This window comes from Microcaecilia unicolor, chromosome 9 (genome assembly GCF_901765095.1).
Source record: "Microcaecilia unicolor chromosome 9, aMicUni1.1, whole genome shotgun sequence".
NCBI lineage: Eukaryota > Metazoa > Chordata > Amphibia > Gymnophiona > Siphonopidae > Microcaecilia > Microcaecilia unicolor.
The window spans coordinates 109,902,064-109,920,554 of NC_044039.1; the positions used below are offsets into that span (position 1 = coordinate 109,902,064).

Genomic DNA, 18,491 nt, shown 5'->3' on the forward strand with positions numbered 1-18,491 from the left:
ATGAAAGAAGAAATAAAGTTTCTTCAGTGATTTCAGAAAAGGAGGCAGGGGTAAAAGGGTTGAGAGAGTGGACTAAGGGAAGAGGGGGTGGAGGAGAGCTGATTGCGAATTCAAGTTTAATCTTGTGAACCTTATCGTGAAAGTAATCAGCCAAAGTTTGGGAAGAAAGTGAAGGGGGAGTTGGAGGAAAAGGCACTTTGAGGAGAGAGTTTAGCGTGGCAGAGACGTCGAGGGTTCGAACCAATAGAGTTAGTCAATTGGATAGAATAATCCTGTTTGGCAAGTTGGAGAGCAGATTGGAAGGAGGTCAGCAAGAATTTGAAGTGTATGAAGTCCGCATGGGCACGAGATTTAAGCCAAAGGCGTTCAACAGAGAGGGCACAAGAGCGTAGGTAGCGGATAGTAGGGGTAGGCCAAGGCTGGGGTTTGGTACGTTTTACAGGATGAGACATGGGAGGAGCGAGAGTGTCCAGAGTAGATGACAGAATAGTATTATAGGAAGAGACAGCCTCGTTGACGGACTTGGTTGATATAGCAATAGAGAAAAGATTAGAGATTCTGGAGGACAAGATAGAAGGGTTAATAGCCTGTAGATTCCTAAATACCATGGCTGACGAGGCCAGTTGGGTGCGATGAGGATAAGAAGTCCTGCATCCTGAATCACTTTGTAGATAATTTTGGGAATTAGAGGCCTTTTGTCCAAGGAAGGTGAAATGGGCTCTTTTGCAGAGTGAGAGACGAGGGAAGTCTGGACCAAAACTGTTGACATTTGTAATTGTGATCCGATGCAGAGAGGTGTATGCAAGGTGTCCCCCACTTTTTGAATATGTGACAAACAGTAGGGAGAGCTAGCGACCACTCGTGAGGGTATAGAATTAGGCTCAACCTGTCAGCCAATGTATTCTGTTGGCCTGTCTATTATTCTGAATGCCTCCAGACAGAGATCCCCATGCCTCCTTGTTCAAATAGAACATCATGACCTGGTTGTCCGTTTGTCGTAAATCACCTGACCTTTTAGCTAGAAGGCAAGTTTCTGAATTGCATAGAAAACTGCTCTGAGTTTGAGCAGATTGATCTGTAAGGTAGCTTCCAATGGAATCCAAAGTCCCTGGGTATGGTAGTGTAGAAGATGAGCTCCCCACCCCTGGGAAGAAGCATCTGTTGTCGGCTTGAGAGTTGTAGGTGGACGATGGAAGGGAGCTCCCTGTAGTAAATTGGGGGAATGAAGCCACCATTGAAGTGCTTGCTTGATTTGTGGGGTCATAGAAACCCTTTGAGAAAATTTGTGATTGGTCTGATCCCATTGCTGGAGACGCAGACATGTGACCGAGAAGACAGAGAGAGGTTCTGGCTGTGCAAGTGACTGAAGACAGTAGCTGAAAGGCCAGGAGTTGAAGTGCTTGCATATGTTGACGAGGAAGGAACACTCGAGCCTGAGTAGCGTCCAGATTAAGTGGGATGAGTGCCTTTTATAGAATAGTGCTTAGAGCCAATTCCCACGCTGAAAGTTGAGCACCGGTGTTTATGCCAGAAGAAACATGGTGTAAATGCCAGTGCCCAATTCATGACATTTTGCTGCATAAATGGATTTGATGTACAGATTGTCAGACATTTCATCGCCGCATGTTGTGGGAATTGAGAGAGTTCGCTGGGCATTTGCCCAACAATGCAGGTTTTTTTTTATTTTGATTGCCTTCCTCATCTCTCAGGAATTGTGTGCTGAAGACATTGAGTGCTCTCTAGGATATGATTAAGGCACACAAGGAGAGCAAAATCTTATAGGGATGATAATTGCAAAAGCCTTTATGGGGCCTACCCAGAAAGCAGGTACAGTTCTTACAGCTGTTGCAAAACACAGCATCATGTTTAACTCAAAGGAAGAAGTTAAGATATGTAATCCCACTCCTGATCAGTCTCCACTAAACTAGAATTAATTTTACAGTTATGTGCCTTACCTTTAAGACGTTAGGTCAGGAGCCAGCAAGATATCAGAAAGAGCTGTTGATACACTTTATAATAGTCACTTATACATCCTGGATAGGTTTTTTGTGCCGTGTACAAGAGAACAGGTGTTTGCCTATGTTGGCCTAAAAACTTTGTAATTCATTGTTGGGTGACTTTAGGAAAGAAACTAAATACTTGGCATTCAGGAAAAAGTCTAAAATGTGTCTTCTAGAGAGCACAGAATTAGAGCGTAGAACTTACTAGGGCACAGAAAACAGAGATTTATTTATGGGGGACTATTGGTTATGGATACCTAGAGATCGGATTGGGTTGGGGGTTCAGGGACCTAGCAAGGATGAGAAGGGTGATGATGTGAGGTGGATATTGCTATTATAAAGCAAAGTTTAACACACAGGAATGAGCATGGGGGCTAGAGAAGAGGGAGGGAAGGGTGGGGAAGGAAACTAGTAAAAAAGAAAAAGCAAATCACATGGGACATGTAACTGTTTTGGATAGATGTTATAAGCATTGATTGTAACATAGCAGGTTGGGTTCAGCAAACAGAAAATTGTGTATGTTGTACATGTTTTTAGTGTAATTGCAGTTTCAATAAAAATGATTTAAACATAAAGCAAAGTTTATGGAACTTAGCTCGCTTTGATCATTTTATTAGAGAAAGTGTGCTGTCATATAGGCATGCATAAATAAGAGAGAAAATCCTGACTTTCTCAGTTTCATGGTTCTTAAAATCAGCTGTATTAACTATGCAACTAATGTGTTTTAACATTTTAGGGTATCATTTAATGTGTATTAAACAGCAATGCAAGCCCCATTATTCTCACTGGGGCCTATTTACTAATTATGTGCTTAACTCAAATTAATGACCATAAGTGAATGAGGACCTTAGGGCGTCTTTTACTAAGGCGCAATCACATTTTTAGCGCACGTTAAAATTGTGGGTGTGGTAAACGCTAGAGACACCAATTTCATTCCTATGGGCATCTCCAACGTTTAGCGCGCCCACATTTTAGCGCGCGCCTTAGTAAAAGACGCCCTTAGTTTGTTAAAGCAGCAAGATTTTCTGAAAATGATTGTTATGACTGTAAATAAGCAGTGATGTAGAGATCATTCTGTTAATGACTTCCCTCTGCATCCTCATTTGATTTTTGGAATTCTTATTTTTGCAAGAAAGATTATAGACCTTTTAAAAAGCAAAATAGAGAAGAACCAAAAATGTAAATGGATGAATCAGCCTGAGTGCATCTACTAACAAGACAAGAGGCCAAACAAAACCAAGATCATTCTCGGCTAGGGCTGCCGAGCGACACAGCCAGACCCAGGGCAGGACCCACCACCTGGGCCACCGCACACACTCACCCCCTTACCTTCCTGTGTCTGCTCCTCCCTCGGTCTGTTGTCTTCCACTCCTGTGTGCTTGGACCCGAGTTATCGCTTTAACACAATCACCCGGGTCCTGGCACACTGGAGCCCCTGCTCCCCCCCAGCGGCTCTGCTCTTGGCTCCTTCCATTCCACCTCTTGAAGTCCATTCCCCCGATCACGCTTCACTCCGTGCTTCCCCCTCTCCCATGATCACTCTCCACCCTGTGCCCCCTACCACCTGAAGGCCCTCCCCAGGTGGGCCTACCTTTAAACCTCCTGGTGGTCTAGGGGTTTTCAGAGCAAGAATGATCCCCAGCCACTCTTGCCTGCGAGTTCTGCAGCCAAAATGGCTGCTGGCACTTGTCACAGAAGCCTCACAAGACTACTGCAGGAGGTCCCAGCAGCCATTTTGAGATTGGAAACAACATAAGCAGTAGTCCAGGATCATGTAGTGTGTTTGACTTAAAAGCCATTAATCTTTAATAATTAAGATACAATTTTGTGTGTTGTTTAGGAAAGTGGAAACGTATAAATATTTTTATCAAAAGTTTTTTTTTTTGTTTTGTTTTATTGCTGTACTTAGGTTTTTCCATCTGGCCCTCACCTGTGCTTGTCTTTAAGAAAATGAAGCTAACATATCTCTGTATCCTGTATTATCTAACCGCAGGGCAGTACTTAAATCTTGATAAGGATCACAATGGGATGCTGAGTAAGGAGGAGCTGTCACGTTATGGAACAGGGACCCTCACCAATGTGTTTCTCGATCGTGTCTTCCAGGAGTGTCTTACTTATGATGGGGAAATGGTAAGCCTGAACCTCCCACAGCAGACATCACTAATTCTTTGCACATTCCAGGTTATTCCGTAATAAACTCAGATAAGAGCAGATCCTATACAAATAAGTATTTAACCAATTTTAGAGCAGTAAGACCTGAGGTGGTGTAAACCTGAAGCTCAAGGTCAGGTAACTTCAGCTTCATGGAGTGTAAATATAGGGTAGGATTTCCTTCTGGGTATTAAAGTAGTTTATAGTTTATTGGCATTTGCTAAACCGCTCTAACAGACGGAGAGAGCGGTGTACAATCTAAAACAAATTCAAGGAAAGGAACGCCAATTAAAATAGTTTAGTAGTACACACACAGAGAAGTAGAAAGAGAGAGAGAGGAAAAGGACAGGGAAGAGGAGGTAAGGTAGGGAGAGGGAATGTAAGCTCTATCTGGCAATCTGGGTCAATCTGCACCTCCATAAACCTGTTTAAAAAGCCAGAGCAAAGGATTACTGCGGATAAGAAGAAGGAAGGCCATTCCAGATGTGCAGTGAAAGAAAAAAAGAAGGCACTACGCCTAGTTGACTCCAGATATGCATTTTAGGACTTGGTAAGACAGGCGGTGGTCGTTTTAAAAAACAAAGAATCCTGCTAGGCAAGTAGTCAGGAACACTTAATCTGAAAGCCTTAAAAGTTAATGTTGCTACCTTGTAGATAATCCACTGTTCCACAAATAACCAAATACTTTTTCAATAAATGAGTGATGTGATCAGTACAACTTGCATGACAAGAGTAAGCAGATAGCTATGTTTTAGAGATTTTGCAGTTTCTTCAGTGTGGTGCATAGTAGGCTGGCATAGATGATGTTACAATAACCCATACGAGACACAAAAAAACCCGAAATAATAAGCGCATGAAAATTATTGTGGTCAAAAAGATGGCAGGTGGCTCGTAATTGACGGATTACAAAGAAGCTGACTTTTGATAAACACAAATTCTGAAGGAGAGTGAAGTATCAAGAATGATTGCTAGGTAACGAAAGCTTGTTATTAGAGTGATGAATTTTCCAAAGAGGGTTGGAATAGGATCCCAGTAAACCAGCAGGCAACAGTTTTATCTTTACTAAGCATTAATTTTGTGTTCTGACAACCAGTTAGCAACTAACTAACTAACACATGTTTAAAGTGGAGCAACAGGAGGGAAGAGAGGGCTAGTTGGGTAAATAAGGAGGATATTGTCTGCATAAAAATAAGCTGAGATTCCAGTAGACTGAGTAAGGGTCACAAGTGGACTCAGGAATGAAGAAGAGAGAGAATCTAACCTTGGGGGACACCAAAGTGCATTTCCCGTCTCTCAGTGATCAAGAGAGGACTTTGCCAGAAATTCTGAGTGAGGATAAGTAAAGAGTTCCTTGTCATCTATACCAGACCAGTCCAGACTAATGGGTTGTGTCCATCTACCAGCAGAAGGAGACAGCGAAAATAGTTCCAAGTAAACCGCCGCTTAAGGGTATCGTGCAGCCTGGAATGTTCAGTATTTTCTGTCTCCTAGCAGATGGTGGACAGATCGTGCAACTGCTCTGGATTGCTGGCTGGTAGCTGCTGTCCCAGATTCCTCTGGTGACAGTGGAGCCCAGGGGTGTGCTGGTAGCCGTGTTGGGGCTAGTTTTAGATGATACTCAGTGGTCCTGAGTTCCTCGTCTGCCAGTTAGGGTGATATCCAGTGACCCTGGTTCCCTCCCCTCCCCTACCTCCCCTGGCTGTCTTTCTAGCAGGGTGATGGTTGATTGTGGCATGGAGTAACTTGTCTCCCCTGTGGGGTTCTTCTCTTTTGTGGTGGTAGGTATATCTGAATTTCTGCCTCTGAGGTAAGCCTTTATTTATTCCTGTCACTAGTGAAGAAGATTGTTAAAAAAAAAAAAAAAGGAAGAAACTTAGTTTTTCCTTCTTTCTTTTCCCTGTTACCTGATTTATTTTCCGCCTTTGGCAATGTATTCTAGGGGGCCGCTTGCAAAGTTTCTTTCAGTTTCGCTGGCCGGCGTCTGATTCTGATCTTGGACCCTTCTGAGCTGGTACCAGTTGCTTTGAGTTTTTTTTTTTTTTTTGTGGGGTACAGCTCGTGTCTGGATCACGAAACTCAGTTGTTTTTCTCCTCTTCACGGTCCTAGAGGGCGGCCCCGTTGCTGTAACTAAGGTAGCATACTCAGCATTAGATTTGAATAAGAAAATTAGACCGTGGATAATGTTGTAGAAGGGAGGTAAGACCCCTGTTGGAACCAAGGGGGAGGATACTCCCTCCTGCAGGACCTTGTGGAATCCGTAGGGAGTGGATTGCTAGGTAGCCCCAACTCACCCTGACCGGAAGGGGGGGGTGAATCCCTTGCAAACCTCCAACGCAGCTGAAGAGGTGGAGATAGTTCACTATCCTCCTTCAGGAAGGTAAAAAGAACCGTCTGTTGGAGGAATGTGGACTAACCTTTGCTTTGGATTTTTGCCAAGGAATCGTGGACTCACCTTGGGTTTTGGATTATTGCATTGGTTTTGGTCTATTATAAAGAGAATCACGCCCACACCTTGAGGTCGGCAGTGTGACGGGTACTCAACCCTCGGGTGGGCAGCGTGACAGTCAGTTGAATGTAATTGTTGAAACAAAAATAAAAATTAATAGCCCACCACAGCACTGACCATGTTATTCCCTTATCTAAAGATTCCTATTTTTGAGCAGTTGGTTCTGCCAGTGGAATGTTCCCAGCTAATTCCGCAATGCCTCTGCACCCCCTCACTCTTATACAAAGACCTATAAAACTGTGCAAACTGTTCTTTAAATTTTAACTGGGTACAGATGCACTATACCCCTTTCTCATCTAATCCTCTCAACCCTTGCTCGAGTCTTCTAGCTTTAGTGCCTTGCTCAAAATACACCTGGTGCCCTTTCATCATAGCATTATAGATGTTTTCTTATAATGATGCCGGATTTTATCCCTAGCCACCTCCAACTTTCTTTGAACTACTCTTGATGGCTGTCTGTTATCCTCATCTTCCCATTCTTTAATAAAAGCACCAAGCTCCTTTAACTGTGCAAGTTTCTCCAGCTTTTTTTTTTCTGGATGCCTACATTAGTAGCTTGCCCTGAATATAAGCCTAAAGATGTCTCACACTATTTCAATACTTACCTTGGAAAAAAAAATTCTTTATATCCAATGTAATCCAGGTTTAGAAGCTTTTGTCTTCCAAAAGAGCTTTGTTGAGTCACCAAAAAGTGTGCCCCCAAACTCTTGTAGATGAACGCACCCACACCAAAGTGTGGTCTGACTTCAAAATATTCTCAATACCCAACTCACAATAACTGGGACCAGCTACTTCTGTACCAAAAATAAAATAGTCCATATGAGGGAATGGCCCATGGGACTTGGCAAAAATAGTAGGATAGGGTTTTGGCAATTATCTCCCCCCCCCCCTCCCCCAGGCGCTACCTACCTGAAACATTAAAGTCCTTGAAAAGGGAAGGTTGAAATCTCATCCAACAATCCAGTGCCCTTCCTCTTAATTCATAGGTTGTCAACACACGGTATGCAAGACCTCAGCAGGAGACACACAGCACCTGTGAAGGACCTTCCTTCCACTGCTACTGCTTCTCCAAACTAGCAGCAGCTGCTGAAAAACAGCATAAAGCAGCCACATGGCCGCAGTCTCCATTTGTGTGCTGTCAGCTCTGCAAGTCTCCCACCCCTTCTGATGTTAACTTCATGTTCAGGAGACCTTTCTAAAATGACCCCTTTAATATCATTTGTGACATTACCAGTATAGTGCAATCCAGTGTGGGATCCCATATCCAACATTACATTTTGTTTAACAATCCAAAACTGTTTGGTGAGGCATGTATGCAATGATAGCTGAAATTAGGAGGGGGGCAATAAACCTTTTCACATCGCTGTAATTTGTGCCAAAGAGTTCATTCAGGAAGTAAAGCAGCTGAAAGAATTTAACACACAATGATGTAACTGAAAGGGGCTGAGTATTAACAGTGTGTACTATGTACTTTCCAAATATTCAAAAGATAACTGAGTGGTATAGTTACTTTAAAACTGACAGTTTGTGGTGGGAAACATGTTTTTTAATCCTCTAGTACAATAGCTGTATGTATGCAGATAAGGAGCTGCTTCTGTTCACCCTTCAGTTCCTTGTCTATGTGATAAGCAGAAGCAGCAAGTTCAGATGAAGACAGATTGTGATTGCCTTGTGTGGCAGATGTACGTATTGTAGAATGACTGGCATAATAACATTAAAAAAAAACATGAAATTAATTGAGCCAGCTAGGTAAGCAATTTTTATTCCAAAACTTTTATAAAAACTTAAAATAATACAATATATAGAAGTGGAAGAGTAGCCTAATGGTTACCGCAGTGGGCTGAGAAACTGGGGAACTGGGTTTGATTCCCACTGCTTCTGCTTGTGATCCTGGACAAGTCACTTAACCCTCCATTGCTCCAGATACAAAAAAAAAAAACCCAACAACTTAGGGCTCCTTTTACAAAGCTGCTGTACCATTAGCGGTGCGCTAAATGCGAAGAAGCCCTTGGGAATAAAATGGGTTTCTTCACATTTAGCGCACCGTTAATTGGTAGCACAGCTTTGTAAAAGGAGCCCTTAGATGGGTGCTCATTAGGGACAGAGAAAGTATCTGCATATATAATATATGTAAACCACTTTGGTTGTACCATAGAAAGGTGGTATATCAAATCCATAGAAACAACAAGGCATCAACTTATTCTCATACAGTATATATGTTAAGCATATGCATGTCTAAATGAAATGCACAACATTTTTTGGCATCAAACTTGCCTCGGGGGCCCTTTTTTAAAAAGGACTTTTGAGGCTTTATGATGTCTCTTTTTTTTAAGTTTTTAAAAAAGCACCTCATACCTGTCAGTCACTTATTACCGTGGAAATTTCAGCATTTAAAATGCTGTTCGTTTAGAAGTTGTGGTTTTTTGTTTGTTTTTTTAATGGTTTTAGAGTTCCTATTTGTCAGCTGGATGTTATGAGTGGATAACATTGTTAATGATTTCATCATAAAGCATATGAGGACAGACTTAAAAATCTCAATCTGTATACTTTGGAAGATGGGTGGAAATTTAAATTCCTCCGTGGCATAAATTCACAAGAGGTGGACCTCAAACAATTGAAAGGAAACTCTGAAATGAGGGGGCTTAGGGTGAAAGTGAAAGGGAATAGACTTCAGAAGCAATCTAAGGAAATATTTCTTTACTGAAAAGGGTGGTGGATACATGGAACAGCCTTTCAGCAGCAGTGGTGGTGGTGGTGATGATTATATTGAATTCAAGAAAGCATGGGCCAAGCACAAAGGATCTGTAAGGGAGAGGAAAGGATTGTAGAGTTTCCAAATTTTTATCATTTGATATACCACCCATTGGCACGTAATTTGAACGGTTCACAAACGTGTAGAATTAAGGGGAGGAAAGGAATATGTAAACTGCTTTGATTGAATGTACCACAGAAAGGTGGTATATAAAGAATCTAATAATAATCATTTTTAATAACCCTTCCTTGGGCTGCTTCTACTCTATATCCTTTTGAAAGTATGACCTCCAGAACTGAACCCAGTACTGTATCCCAGGATGGTGCTAACCTTATTGCACCATTTTGTGGAAACAGCAATGAACCGAGAGAGACAATATTGAAAAGTAGAAGATCTAGCCATAAATGCATCTCTCTAATCCCTGGCAATGTGAAAATATAAGTTGTAAAAGTACTATCATTCAGAATACTGTTTCAAAGTGCAAATGTTGAGGACCAGGAGTCTGATCTCCAGCCTGCCCATATGCACAATGTGACACTTGCTCTCTGTAGTGTCTCCTATGATAGATTTCATACTTGATGGAAAAAAGTTCCAAAGTATATCTGTAACAAAAATCTGACACTGTCTTGTTTCAGGATTACAAGACTTACCTCGATTTTGTGCTTGCACTAGAGAACAGGAAGGAGCCTGCCGCCCTGCAGTACATTTTCAAGCTCCTTGATATGGAGAACAAAGGCTATCTGAATGTGTTTTCTCTTAACTATTTTTTCAGAGTAAGTCTTTGTAGCTTTTGCTTATATTCTCTCCCTTGATCCTGCCTCCAGTCTTGATTAAAATGCTTACATAATCTCAGTGACTGTGTTTTTAGAGGGTGAGCTGCTACTGTGAACTTATTCCTCTCTTGAGTTTCCCTTTAGCCCCCACTGAAAGGGAGACTACTGGGTAATAAGAAAAATTAGTCTGATTCATATACACAGTTGGGAACTCTCTGAGGGGGTCTTTTACTAAAGATTAGCTTGCGTTATCTTTAGCAGGACCCATAGGAATAAAATGGGCCCTGTTGTAGATAATGCAAGCTAATCTTTAGTAAAAGACCCCCCTTAGTTTTTACTGAAATCTCCAACTGCATAGACTTGACTCCAGCTGCAGAAAGAAAGTGGCCAGTCTGTGTCATGAGGCTGAGATTTTGTACCTCTTTCTATCCCATGAAAAAAGTTAAAACTGTTCCCTTCTCACTCTGTGCAGCTGCCACCTGGATCAACCTGTTTGGTTGATCTGGGGTGAGATGGCAACCTCCTCCCCAAACCTATGTTGACCAGGAACAGCAGCCCCAGCCAGCAAGTCATTCCAGATGATGATGGTAGTAGGGGCAGGCAGGGGAGCTACCATATATCTTCTTTATCCTCTTCCTGCCTTTGTTTTGTTTTCCATCTCCTCTTCCTATCTCTGTACTCCCTCAACCACATTACTGCCACAGGATGCTCTCTAGTTGAAGCAGGTCTGACTAAGAGGATCTGCTTTGAAGGCTCAGTGCAACTAGTGTGCTTAATCAGCAGTTTCAAAGGCCCCTGATCACTGGAACTCCTTCAGCCTTGCTAGCCCAGGCACAGGAGGCACTAAGTAGGTTGAAGGGACTGAGGAAGGAAGCGGAGGCCTCTGAAAACATTTTGGACAGCCCATATAAGCCTACTGAGCTTTTGTAGTTCTGGTTACATTGCCAGAGGCAGATGAAGCAAGGCTATTGGTCCCTGATGGAGGCCACATGGCTGGGAAATTAAAATGGAGATGAATCATTTGAAGGGCTTCACAGGCCGTCAAGCCTTTGGTTCAGGAAGAGGATGTCAAAATATTTTTCAGATCGATAGCGGGGAGGCATTAGGAAATATGGTTCACATTGGCTGACTCCTGTGGTACAGGTCTTCTTAGCGGCATGTATTGTGGGAACTCAGAATGTTCAAGCTATCTTCCACAGCAGATGTTTCCCTGGGTCCAGAGGAATGGGAGTAGGAAGTGCAGGCTTTTCTCTAATCTGTGCCTGGGAGGAGACTCCTGCCATGGACCTGATGGCCTCAAACAGGGCTTCAGATATACTTTCCTTGGTGTTTAAAAAAACAAAAGAGGTAGAGTGAGTTCTTCTGGTCTAGAATCCTGGATCAATGGCATCCTCCAGGGAGATTTCTTCCTTTTTGTGTAGCCTCTTCAGGATCCTGTCTCTCAGCAAGTGGTCTTGTCTAAGCTTGGTCTTGGTGGCTCTGGTTTGACCTGGGTGGCCTTGGTACTTGAATTAGATTAGGTCATCCTTAAAGTAGAAAGTGTCTGAGGCTCCTGCACATATACTGCCTCCTTAGTATGTAAATCTATCTTGTGGATATCCTGGAAATCTGACTGATTGGTGTTCCCCAAGGACAGGTTTTGGAATCACTGATATATAAGGTCTTGTCTGAGGTATAAGGATTGCTCGCCTGACATCTTTGCTACTCTCCTTCATGTGTGGAAAGGCCTATCTTTGGGCTTATATAAGAGTACAGGAGAATACAAGCCTGGAGGGGCAAACAAGAATCCTCTCACTTTTGTGCCTCCATTCGGTTTCATATTTGGCTGATCTGCAGGAAGACTTTCAGAAATGTCTGGCCAAAGATACTTGGATAAGCTGGGTGGCAGCACTGGCCTGTTTTTGAGGGCGCCCCTTTTTGAAAAGGTGAGAAGTACGTTAGTCCTCCAGTTCCTTAGTCCTTCCGGGTTGGATTCTTAATTTAATCCTGTGGGTACACAGTTATTTTTCTGCTTTTGAGTAGTGTACAAAGTACTAGGTTAAAGTACTTAAATGAAAGTAAAAATAAATGTATATTTTAATACTTAAGTAAAAGCAAAAAAGTTACTGCCTAATATAATACTTTTTGAATAAAAAGTAAAAGTACTGCAGCTACATTGAATGCAACTTTCTCAGCAATTTTATTGCTCTACAATTCAATCTACTTTGCTTTTAGTAAAACTAAATTTTGAAATGACTGTCACTCATGTGAATGCGCTTGTGAGTCTTTAATCCACCACAGCTAAAAAAGTGCTTCAACAACTGCACTATCAGGAAGAGGATTGTTCAGTCTGATTAAAACGTTCCTTCAAATCAGGCCAGGCCACAGTATTACTGATGCCTTTTAACTGGGTCTGTAGGTATTGATCAAAGGTATCTCTGAAACACTTTACTTTCTTATAGCAGAATGCTTTATCATCGTTGTCCTCATCGTCTGCATTAGTAGTAGTGCTAATTCTTCACTTGCATTTCATCTTCATCTTTATCATTGTTATGCTGTCCAGTTATAGAGAAGACGTTCACAAAGTTGAAATCATTGTCTGTTGTTGTCGTAATTGTTTTTTTGTCTGATGACAAAACTCTGAAGGTCAAGAATTGATGCAAGAATGTCCAATGTATGGAAACCCTTCAGTCTTAAGACCAGACAAGCAGATTATCAATCTAGTGGACTGTCATGCCAATGAAAAATTTGCATGGGATTTCCAGCAGTCTGTTGTGATAGATCTATATGTCTGTTCACCAAGAATTGCAACCAGCTTCATCTTTACTTCAAAGTGAATAAGCTTATCACTGTTCTATTTGCCTGGAGACCAGTAACCAGTTCAACAAACACAGGCAGTTCTACTGTTCTCATAGGCTGTTTTCCCTGAACACCAGAATTTAAGTTGAGATAATCTACTGTTTGTGTCTTGAGGTTTGCAATTGCAAAATCCTGTTCCAGGCTTTGCTGTTTCATTTGGTTTACTGAGGAATCATCAGTTAGGGGTCTCTGCCACTTTTACTTATAACTGCAAGCATAAGAAGTAAGTAGGTAAAAGTAGTAAAAATTGGTACAATTATTACTTCGGTAAAAGTAACAAATTTTTCCTTTACTTCTTTACAAGTAAAAGTAACAAAACTTTTACTTAAGTATAATAACTAGTTACATTTCCGTACCTTACTATACAACATTGCTTTTGAGTTGTTTTGCTGAGGGTTCTTGGAGTGGCTTGTTGCAGGTAGTGTCTTTCATGATCATTCACTACTTCACTGATTCCCAAGCTCTAGGCTTTGGAATCGGTGGTGGATATGGAGAGGGTGGTGGATATTTGGAATGCCCTCCCACGGGAGGTAGTGGAGATGAAAATGGTAATGGAATTCAAACATGCGTTGGATAAACACAATGGAATCCTGTTTAGAAGGAGTGGATCCACGGAATCTTAGTGGAGATTGGGTGGCAACGCTGGTAATTGGGAAGCAAAACCAGTGCTGGGCAGACTTCTACGGTCTATGCCCTGATCATGACTGAATAGATAGGGATGGGCTTGAGTGTAAATTTTTTAAGGAGCTTCAACGTTCGCTTCAGAACATTTAGTACAAGAAAAGTGCTGGGCAGACTTCTACGGTCTACGCCCTGAGAATGGCAAGGACAAATCAAACTCGGGTATACATAAAGTATCGCATATCATGTAAAATGAGTTTATCTTGTTGGGCAGACTAGATGGACCATACAGATTATCTGCCGTCACTTACTATGCTACTATATATGTTAGGCTATTCTAATGGGGACCCTGTCTAATGTTTCACCTAGGCGAGAGTGTTACATAAGGCAGTGTGTGAGGGTGCTGTTCCGAAGACACAGGTATTGTCTTTGCCTGACCTTAAGAAGGAAGAATTCATTCTCTTCAATATGGACATATGTTTATAGTACTCATATGTTACTTGAAGGTATCCATTTTGTTTACTTAGATGGTCGGACAATTTGCTGTGTTTGCAGTTGTGCACATTAGCCCAAGGAGACATTTCACTTTGATCTGTGTTCTACAAAGATGTGTCATACGACCAAACTTAGTGGATACATGTTCAGGCAGGATCTCCCACAGACTTTTGTGGGGCTACTACATAGTCTTTCTTGTACCTGTTCTCTATATTGCAGATTGGATGGCCTCACCAGAAAGCAATTTTTTCTTATAAGTTTTCCAAGAACAGTGAAATACGTACAGTATCTGAATATAAATTGCCTTGAACTACACTGAAAAAGCATAAACTAAATCCACAATCCCTTCTCCTTCAAGTAGTTTTCTACTCTTACTTCAGTCCGTGGAGAAATCAAATTTCTTCTTTATCCCTAAAATCATCTCTACTGCACTCCTTACACCTTCATTGAATGCTACATTTGTTGCATTGTGTTTGTCTTTCAACAATACAGTTGCAGTACTCTGGAAGCAATAAAGACTTTTACTTATACCATCCTGCTGTGACTTCCTCATCTTTTGTTTCCTCGCTCCTTGTTGGTGTTGCACTTTTTCATGAGGATTGGAGTTTCTCCTTCTGTATTTTGATAGGATTTAACAGATTCTTCCCATCAAAGACCCCATGAGTTTGGATTTGGATTAATTTTTATATAAAAGTCTTGTGAAGCAGAGAAGCCCAGTTAGACTCTCTCTTCTAAAGTTTGAAACTGTGAATATTTGCTGTTACATGGTTTCCTGAGACGCAGCCCCTGAAGAGGAAAGATAGAGGCTCTACTTTTTTGCTGTAATGTTAATTACTGGTAGTAAATGAAGAGGTAAATTCCAAAACCTGTGAAGTACATTTTTCTTGGGAAGCTCACCAGGTGCCCTTGGCCTGGATTGTCTGCTGTCGTAGACCCTTGGTCTTTTCCCAGTGTGGCATTACTTATATAAAAATGAATTTAAACTGTAAATAGACTACCTTTACAGATAGCCATAGGATTTGTGAAATTTGCACTAAAAGGCATTTATTTATTCAAACTTGCTATACCGCCTTAACTAATTAGTAGACCAAGGTGGTTTACACTTCTAAAAATTACAGTATATCAGAATGAGAAAGGAATTACAATAAAAGGAAAGAATAATCATTCAATTGTACCACCAAAAAAAAAAAAACCCAAACAAACCAGAAAAGGAAAGTATGATGTTCAGTGAAAAAAAAAAAAATCTTATGTTGGCTAGAATTATTGAAAAATTGGTTTACCTAGAAAATAGCTTTTCGTACTTAACAGGTTTTGGAGCTCGCCTCTTCAAATGCCCTTGGACAGGTAGATTATAGCCCTGATAATTATTTTCAGTGTAGTTTACTTATATACATGTTCTGTTTAAAGAACTGCAAGTCTGTTGCTTTTTTTTTTTTTTTGTCATATTTTCCTAACGTTTCTCTTTTCCCCTTTTGATTTTCATTTGTGTATGTTTAAACCAGGCTATTCAAGAACAGATGAAAATCCACGGGCAAGAAGCTGTTTCATTTCAAGATGTTAAGGTTAGAACTTTGCCCCCAGTTTATTGAATATACAGTTGCTGCACAGAATAGCACGGATACACTTTGACTTACCGTCTTATTGTGAGACATTGGTGCAGCAATAACGGCTACTATCTCCAGGGAACAGTGAATGCCTAGTTCCATAAACACAAACATATTGGGATAGTGATTACCCATGCTTAGTTTACTGTGGGGCTCATTTTCAAAACAGAATGTCCAAAAAGTAGCATAAATCTGCATTTAGATGTTTTTCTAAAAAAAAACAAATGTCCAATTTGGTATTTTCAAAACCAATTTTTAGATGTTTTTCTAATGAAGTCTGTCAGAAGTATGTTCAACTCACGAGGGGGCGTGTTAAGGATGGGATCTGGGTGTTCCAAACACTTGAACATTTTTCTGCCATAATGGAACAAAACAAAAACATCCAGGGCTATAATTTGGAGGTTTTGGTCTAGACCTGTTTTATTAATGAATAAGTCACAAAAAAGTGCCCTAAATGACCAGATGACCACTAGAGGAAATTGGGGATTACCTCTCCGTATCCCTCCAGTGGTCACAAACCCACTCCCACACCTCCAACATGTAATTAAAAACATTACTTATCAGCCTCTATGCTAACCTCAGATGTTATACTCGGGTCCATTAGAGCAGTGTGCAGGTCACTGGAATAGTCTAGTGGTGGGTGCAGTGCACTGTAGACAGGTGGACCCAGGCCCATACCTCCTCCTGTATGTTACACTTGTGGTAGAAACTGTGAGCCCTCAAAAACTCACCAGAAACCCACTGTACCCACATATAGGTTCCCCCTTCACCTATAAGGGCTTCTGTAGTGGTGTACAGTTGGGGTAGTGGGTTTTGGGGGGCTCAGCAAGCAAGGGAGCAATGGTGAGATGTGTACATGGAAGCATGTCTGTGTGACTTGTTGTCACAAAACGCCTAGCCATATGCCTGGGGTTACCTAGTGGCCACTCAGAAGATCTAACCCCTGCACAGCTCAGTTTCTGTGTTGAGGTCTGTAGCAGTCCCGCTTTTTCTACTTTACTTCTATAGATGTTTTGGTTTTTTTTAAGGTCTGTCACGGAACACCTAGCCACCCACCTCATGTAACCCCACGGCCACTTAGAGGGTCTATCCCCAGCACAGCTGAGGTCCGCCAGCACCCGCCACTTGTGCTCTACACTAGCACCCTCCTCCCACGGACTCGGTCTCAACCGCCTCTGGGCGAGTCACCCGCTCTCAAATTATCCCCAGCAATTTCTAGGTTACTGGAGGCCACAGTCTCCAGAAAGCACTCACAGACCCAACACACGAACCACCAGGATTCTTTATCAGTCCAGACAAGCAGAGGCAATAAACTGAAAATTGTTTATAGTGTTAAAATATTTAAGTTCAATCAGCAAACAATAACAGTTTTAAAATTGATCCATATTTATAAAAGTACCTGGGGAGATCAGGAAATATGCTGCGTACAGATTATCAGATATAACTGATCACAGGGCCTCAGCAAAGAGATCTGTCTCTCCTCCCTGGCTAAGACTGGGGCTAAAGCCAGTACACTCCAAATGAAATTCAGCTCCTGGGCCAATCGGAGCCCACCTTGGTTCTGCAGCAGCTTCAAAACATAAACACACACCACCTGCTGTCCAAACTAGAGAAATACACTTCAGGAAATACCCAATACACTTTACAGACTTAAAACACACTGTTCTGCCACACTAGTCTACTAAGAATGCTGGCTCCTTCTACATCCCAATAGCGCTTGATTCTGTGGGTTTTTCATGTGGACATTTTTTTTTTTTTCAATAATGGACCAAAAAGGTAAATGCACAAAGCACAAAAGCATATAGCAAATAGCTATTTTTGAAGGAAAAAAAAGACGTTTTTCTGTTTTGAAAATGGCTATAGTTCCCTCTTAAATTGTGAACGTTTTTAGCAAAATGTTCAAAATTGGACTTAGATGTCATATTGAAAATGCCCCTCTGTAATTCCTTTACCATATCTCTGTCTCAGAGGGTAGAATAAGTGCATGGTGACAAACAAGGAGAAGACACCAGAACCTGCAGCCACAGTCCAGTATTTCAAGCCAGTTTTATTTCTTTTTTGAAGGAATTCATCTAAGATTGTGTACAGGAGAAAAAAAAAGAGGCAATAGACAATTACTGCCATAAACATGACTGCAGTAACAGTAGATAGTATGCTGTTTACAATGTTTTCAACACAATACACATTAAAACATATGCCTAGACAGCATAGGGAATAAGCCAGGTGGGACATATAGACAGATAAGGTAGAGTAATATGAGTTAGATAGAAAATAAGGGAGACTAACATAAGGAAAATGCATATGGGGTCCGAAAAGCTGTGTGAAAATTATCTCAGCTTAGAGTAAGAGTGGATAAGCAAGTCCTGCTACAGTATGTGCAGCTGATGTTAATCCGTGTGTGTGTGTGTTTGTGAGAGAGAGTAGCTGTTTAGTTGCTTCTTCCATTAAAAGCTTGGGGGGAAGAGCCAAGCTTTCACCTGCTTCCTGAAGTTCAGATACGCTTCGCATAACGCAAGACTTTCTGTGAGTGTGTTCCAGCCACATTGAGCCTGCAAATAGGTGGGAAAATGTGGGATACAAATGCAATAAATAAAATAAATGTGGGGTTTACTCCAGAGAAAGCTCGTTGGTGGATGTCGCATTGCGTGAGTTTCCTGGAGAGGGTGTGGTTGGAGAAATTCCTTAAAGAGTGTAGAAGGTCCATAGAGGGAGATTATGTTCTTAAATACTCTGGCCCATTTCCTTTGAAG

General features: G+C 41.5%; 1 protein-coding gene across 2 annotated transcripts in view; it reads left to right on the forward strand.

Moving 5' to 3' along the window:
- PPP2R3C (protein phosphatase 2 regulatory subunit B''gamma) overlaps window positions 1–18,491 on the forward strand; it is a 79,759-nt gene that overhangs the window by 52,483 nt on the left and 8,785 nt on the right. For both annotated transcript variants that reach the window (XM_030214195.1, XM_030214196.1), the window contains exons 10-12: window positions 3,994–4,130; window positions 10,046–10,183; window positions 15,640–15,699. In XM_030214195.1, the coding sequence (XP_030070055.1) occupies window positions 3,994–4,130; window positions 10,046–10,183; window positions 15,640–15,699 (335 nt within the window). The remainder of the gene's footprint in view (window positions 1–3,993; window positions 4,131–10,045; window positions 10,184–15,639; window positions 15,700–18,491) is intronic.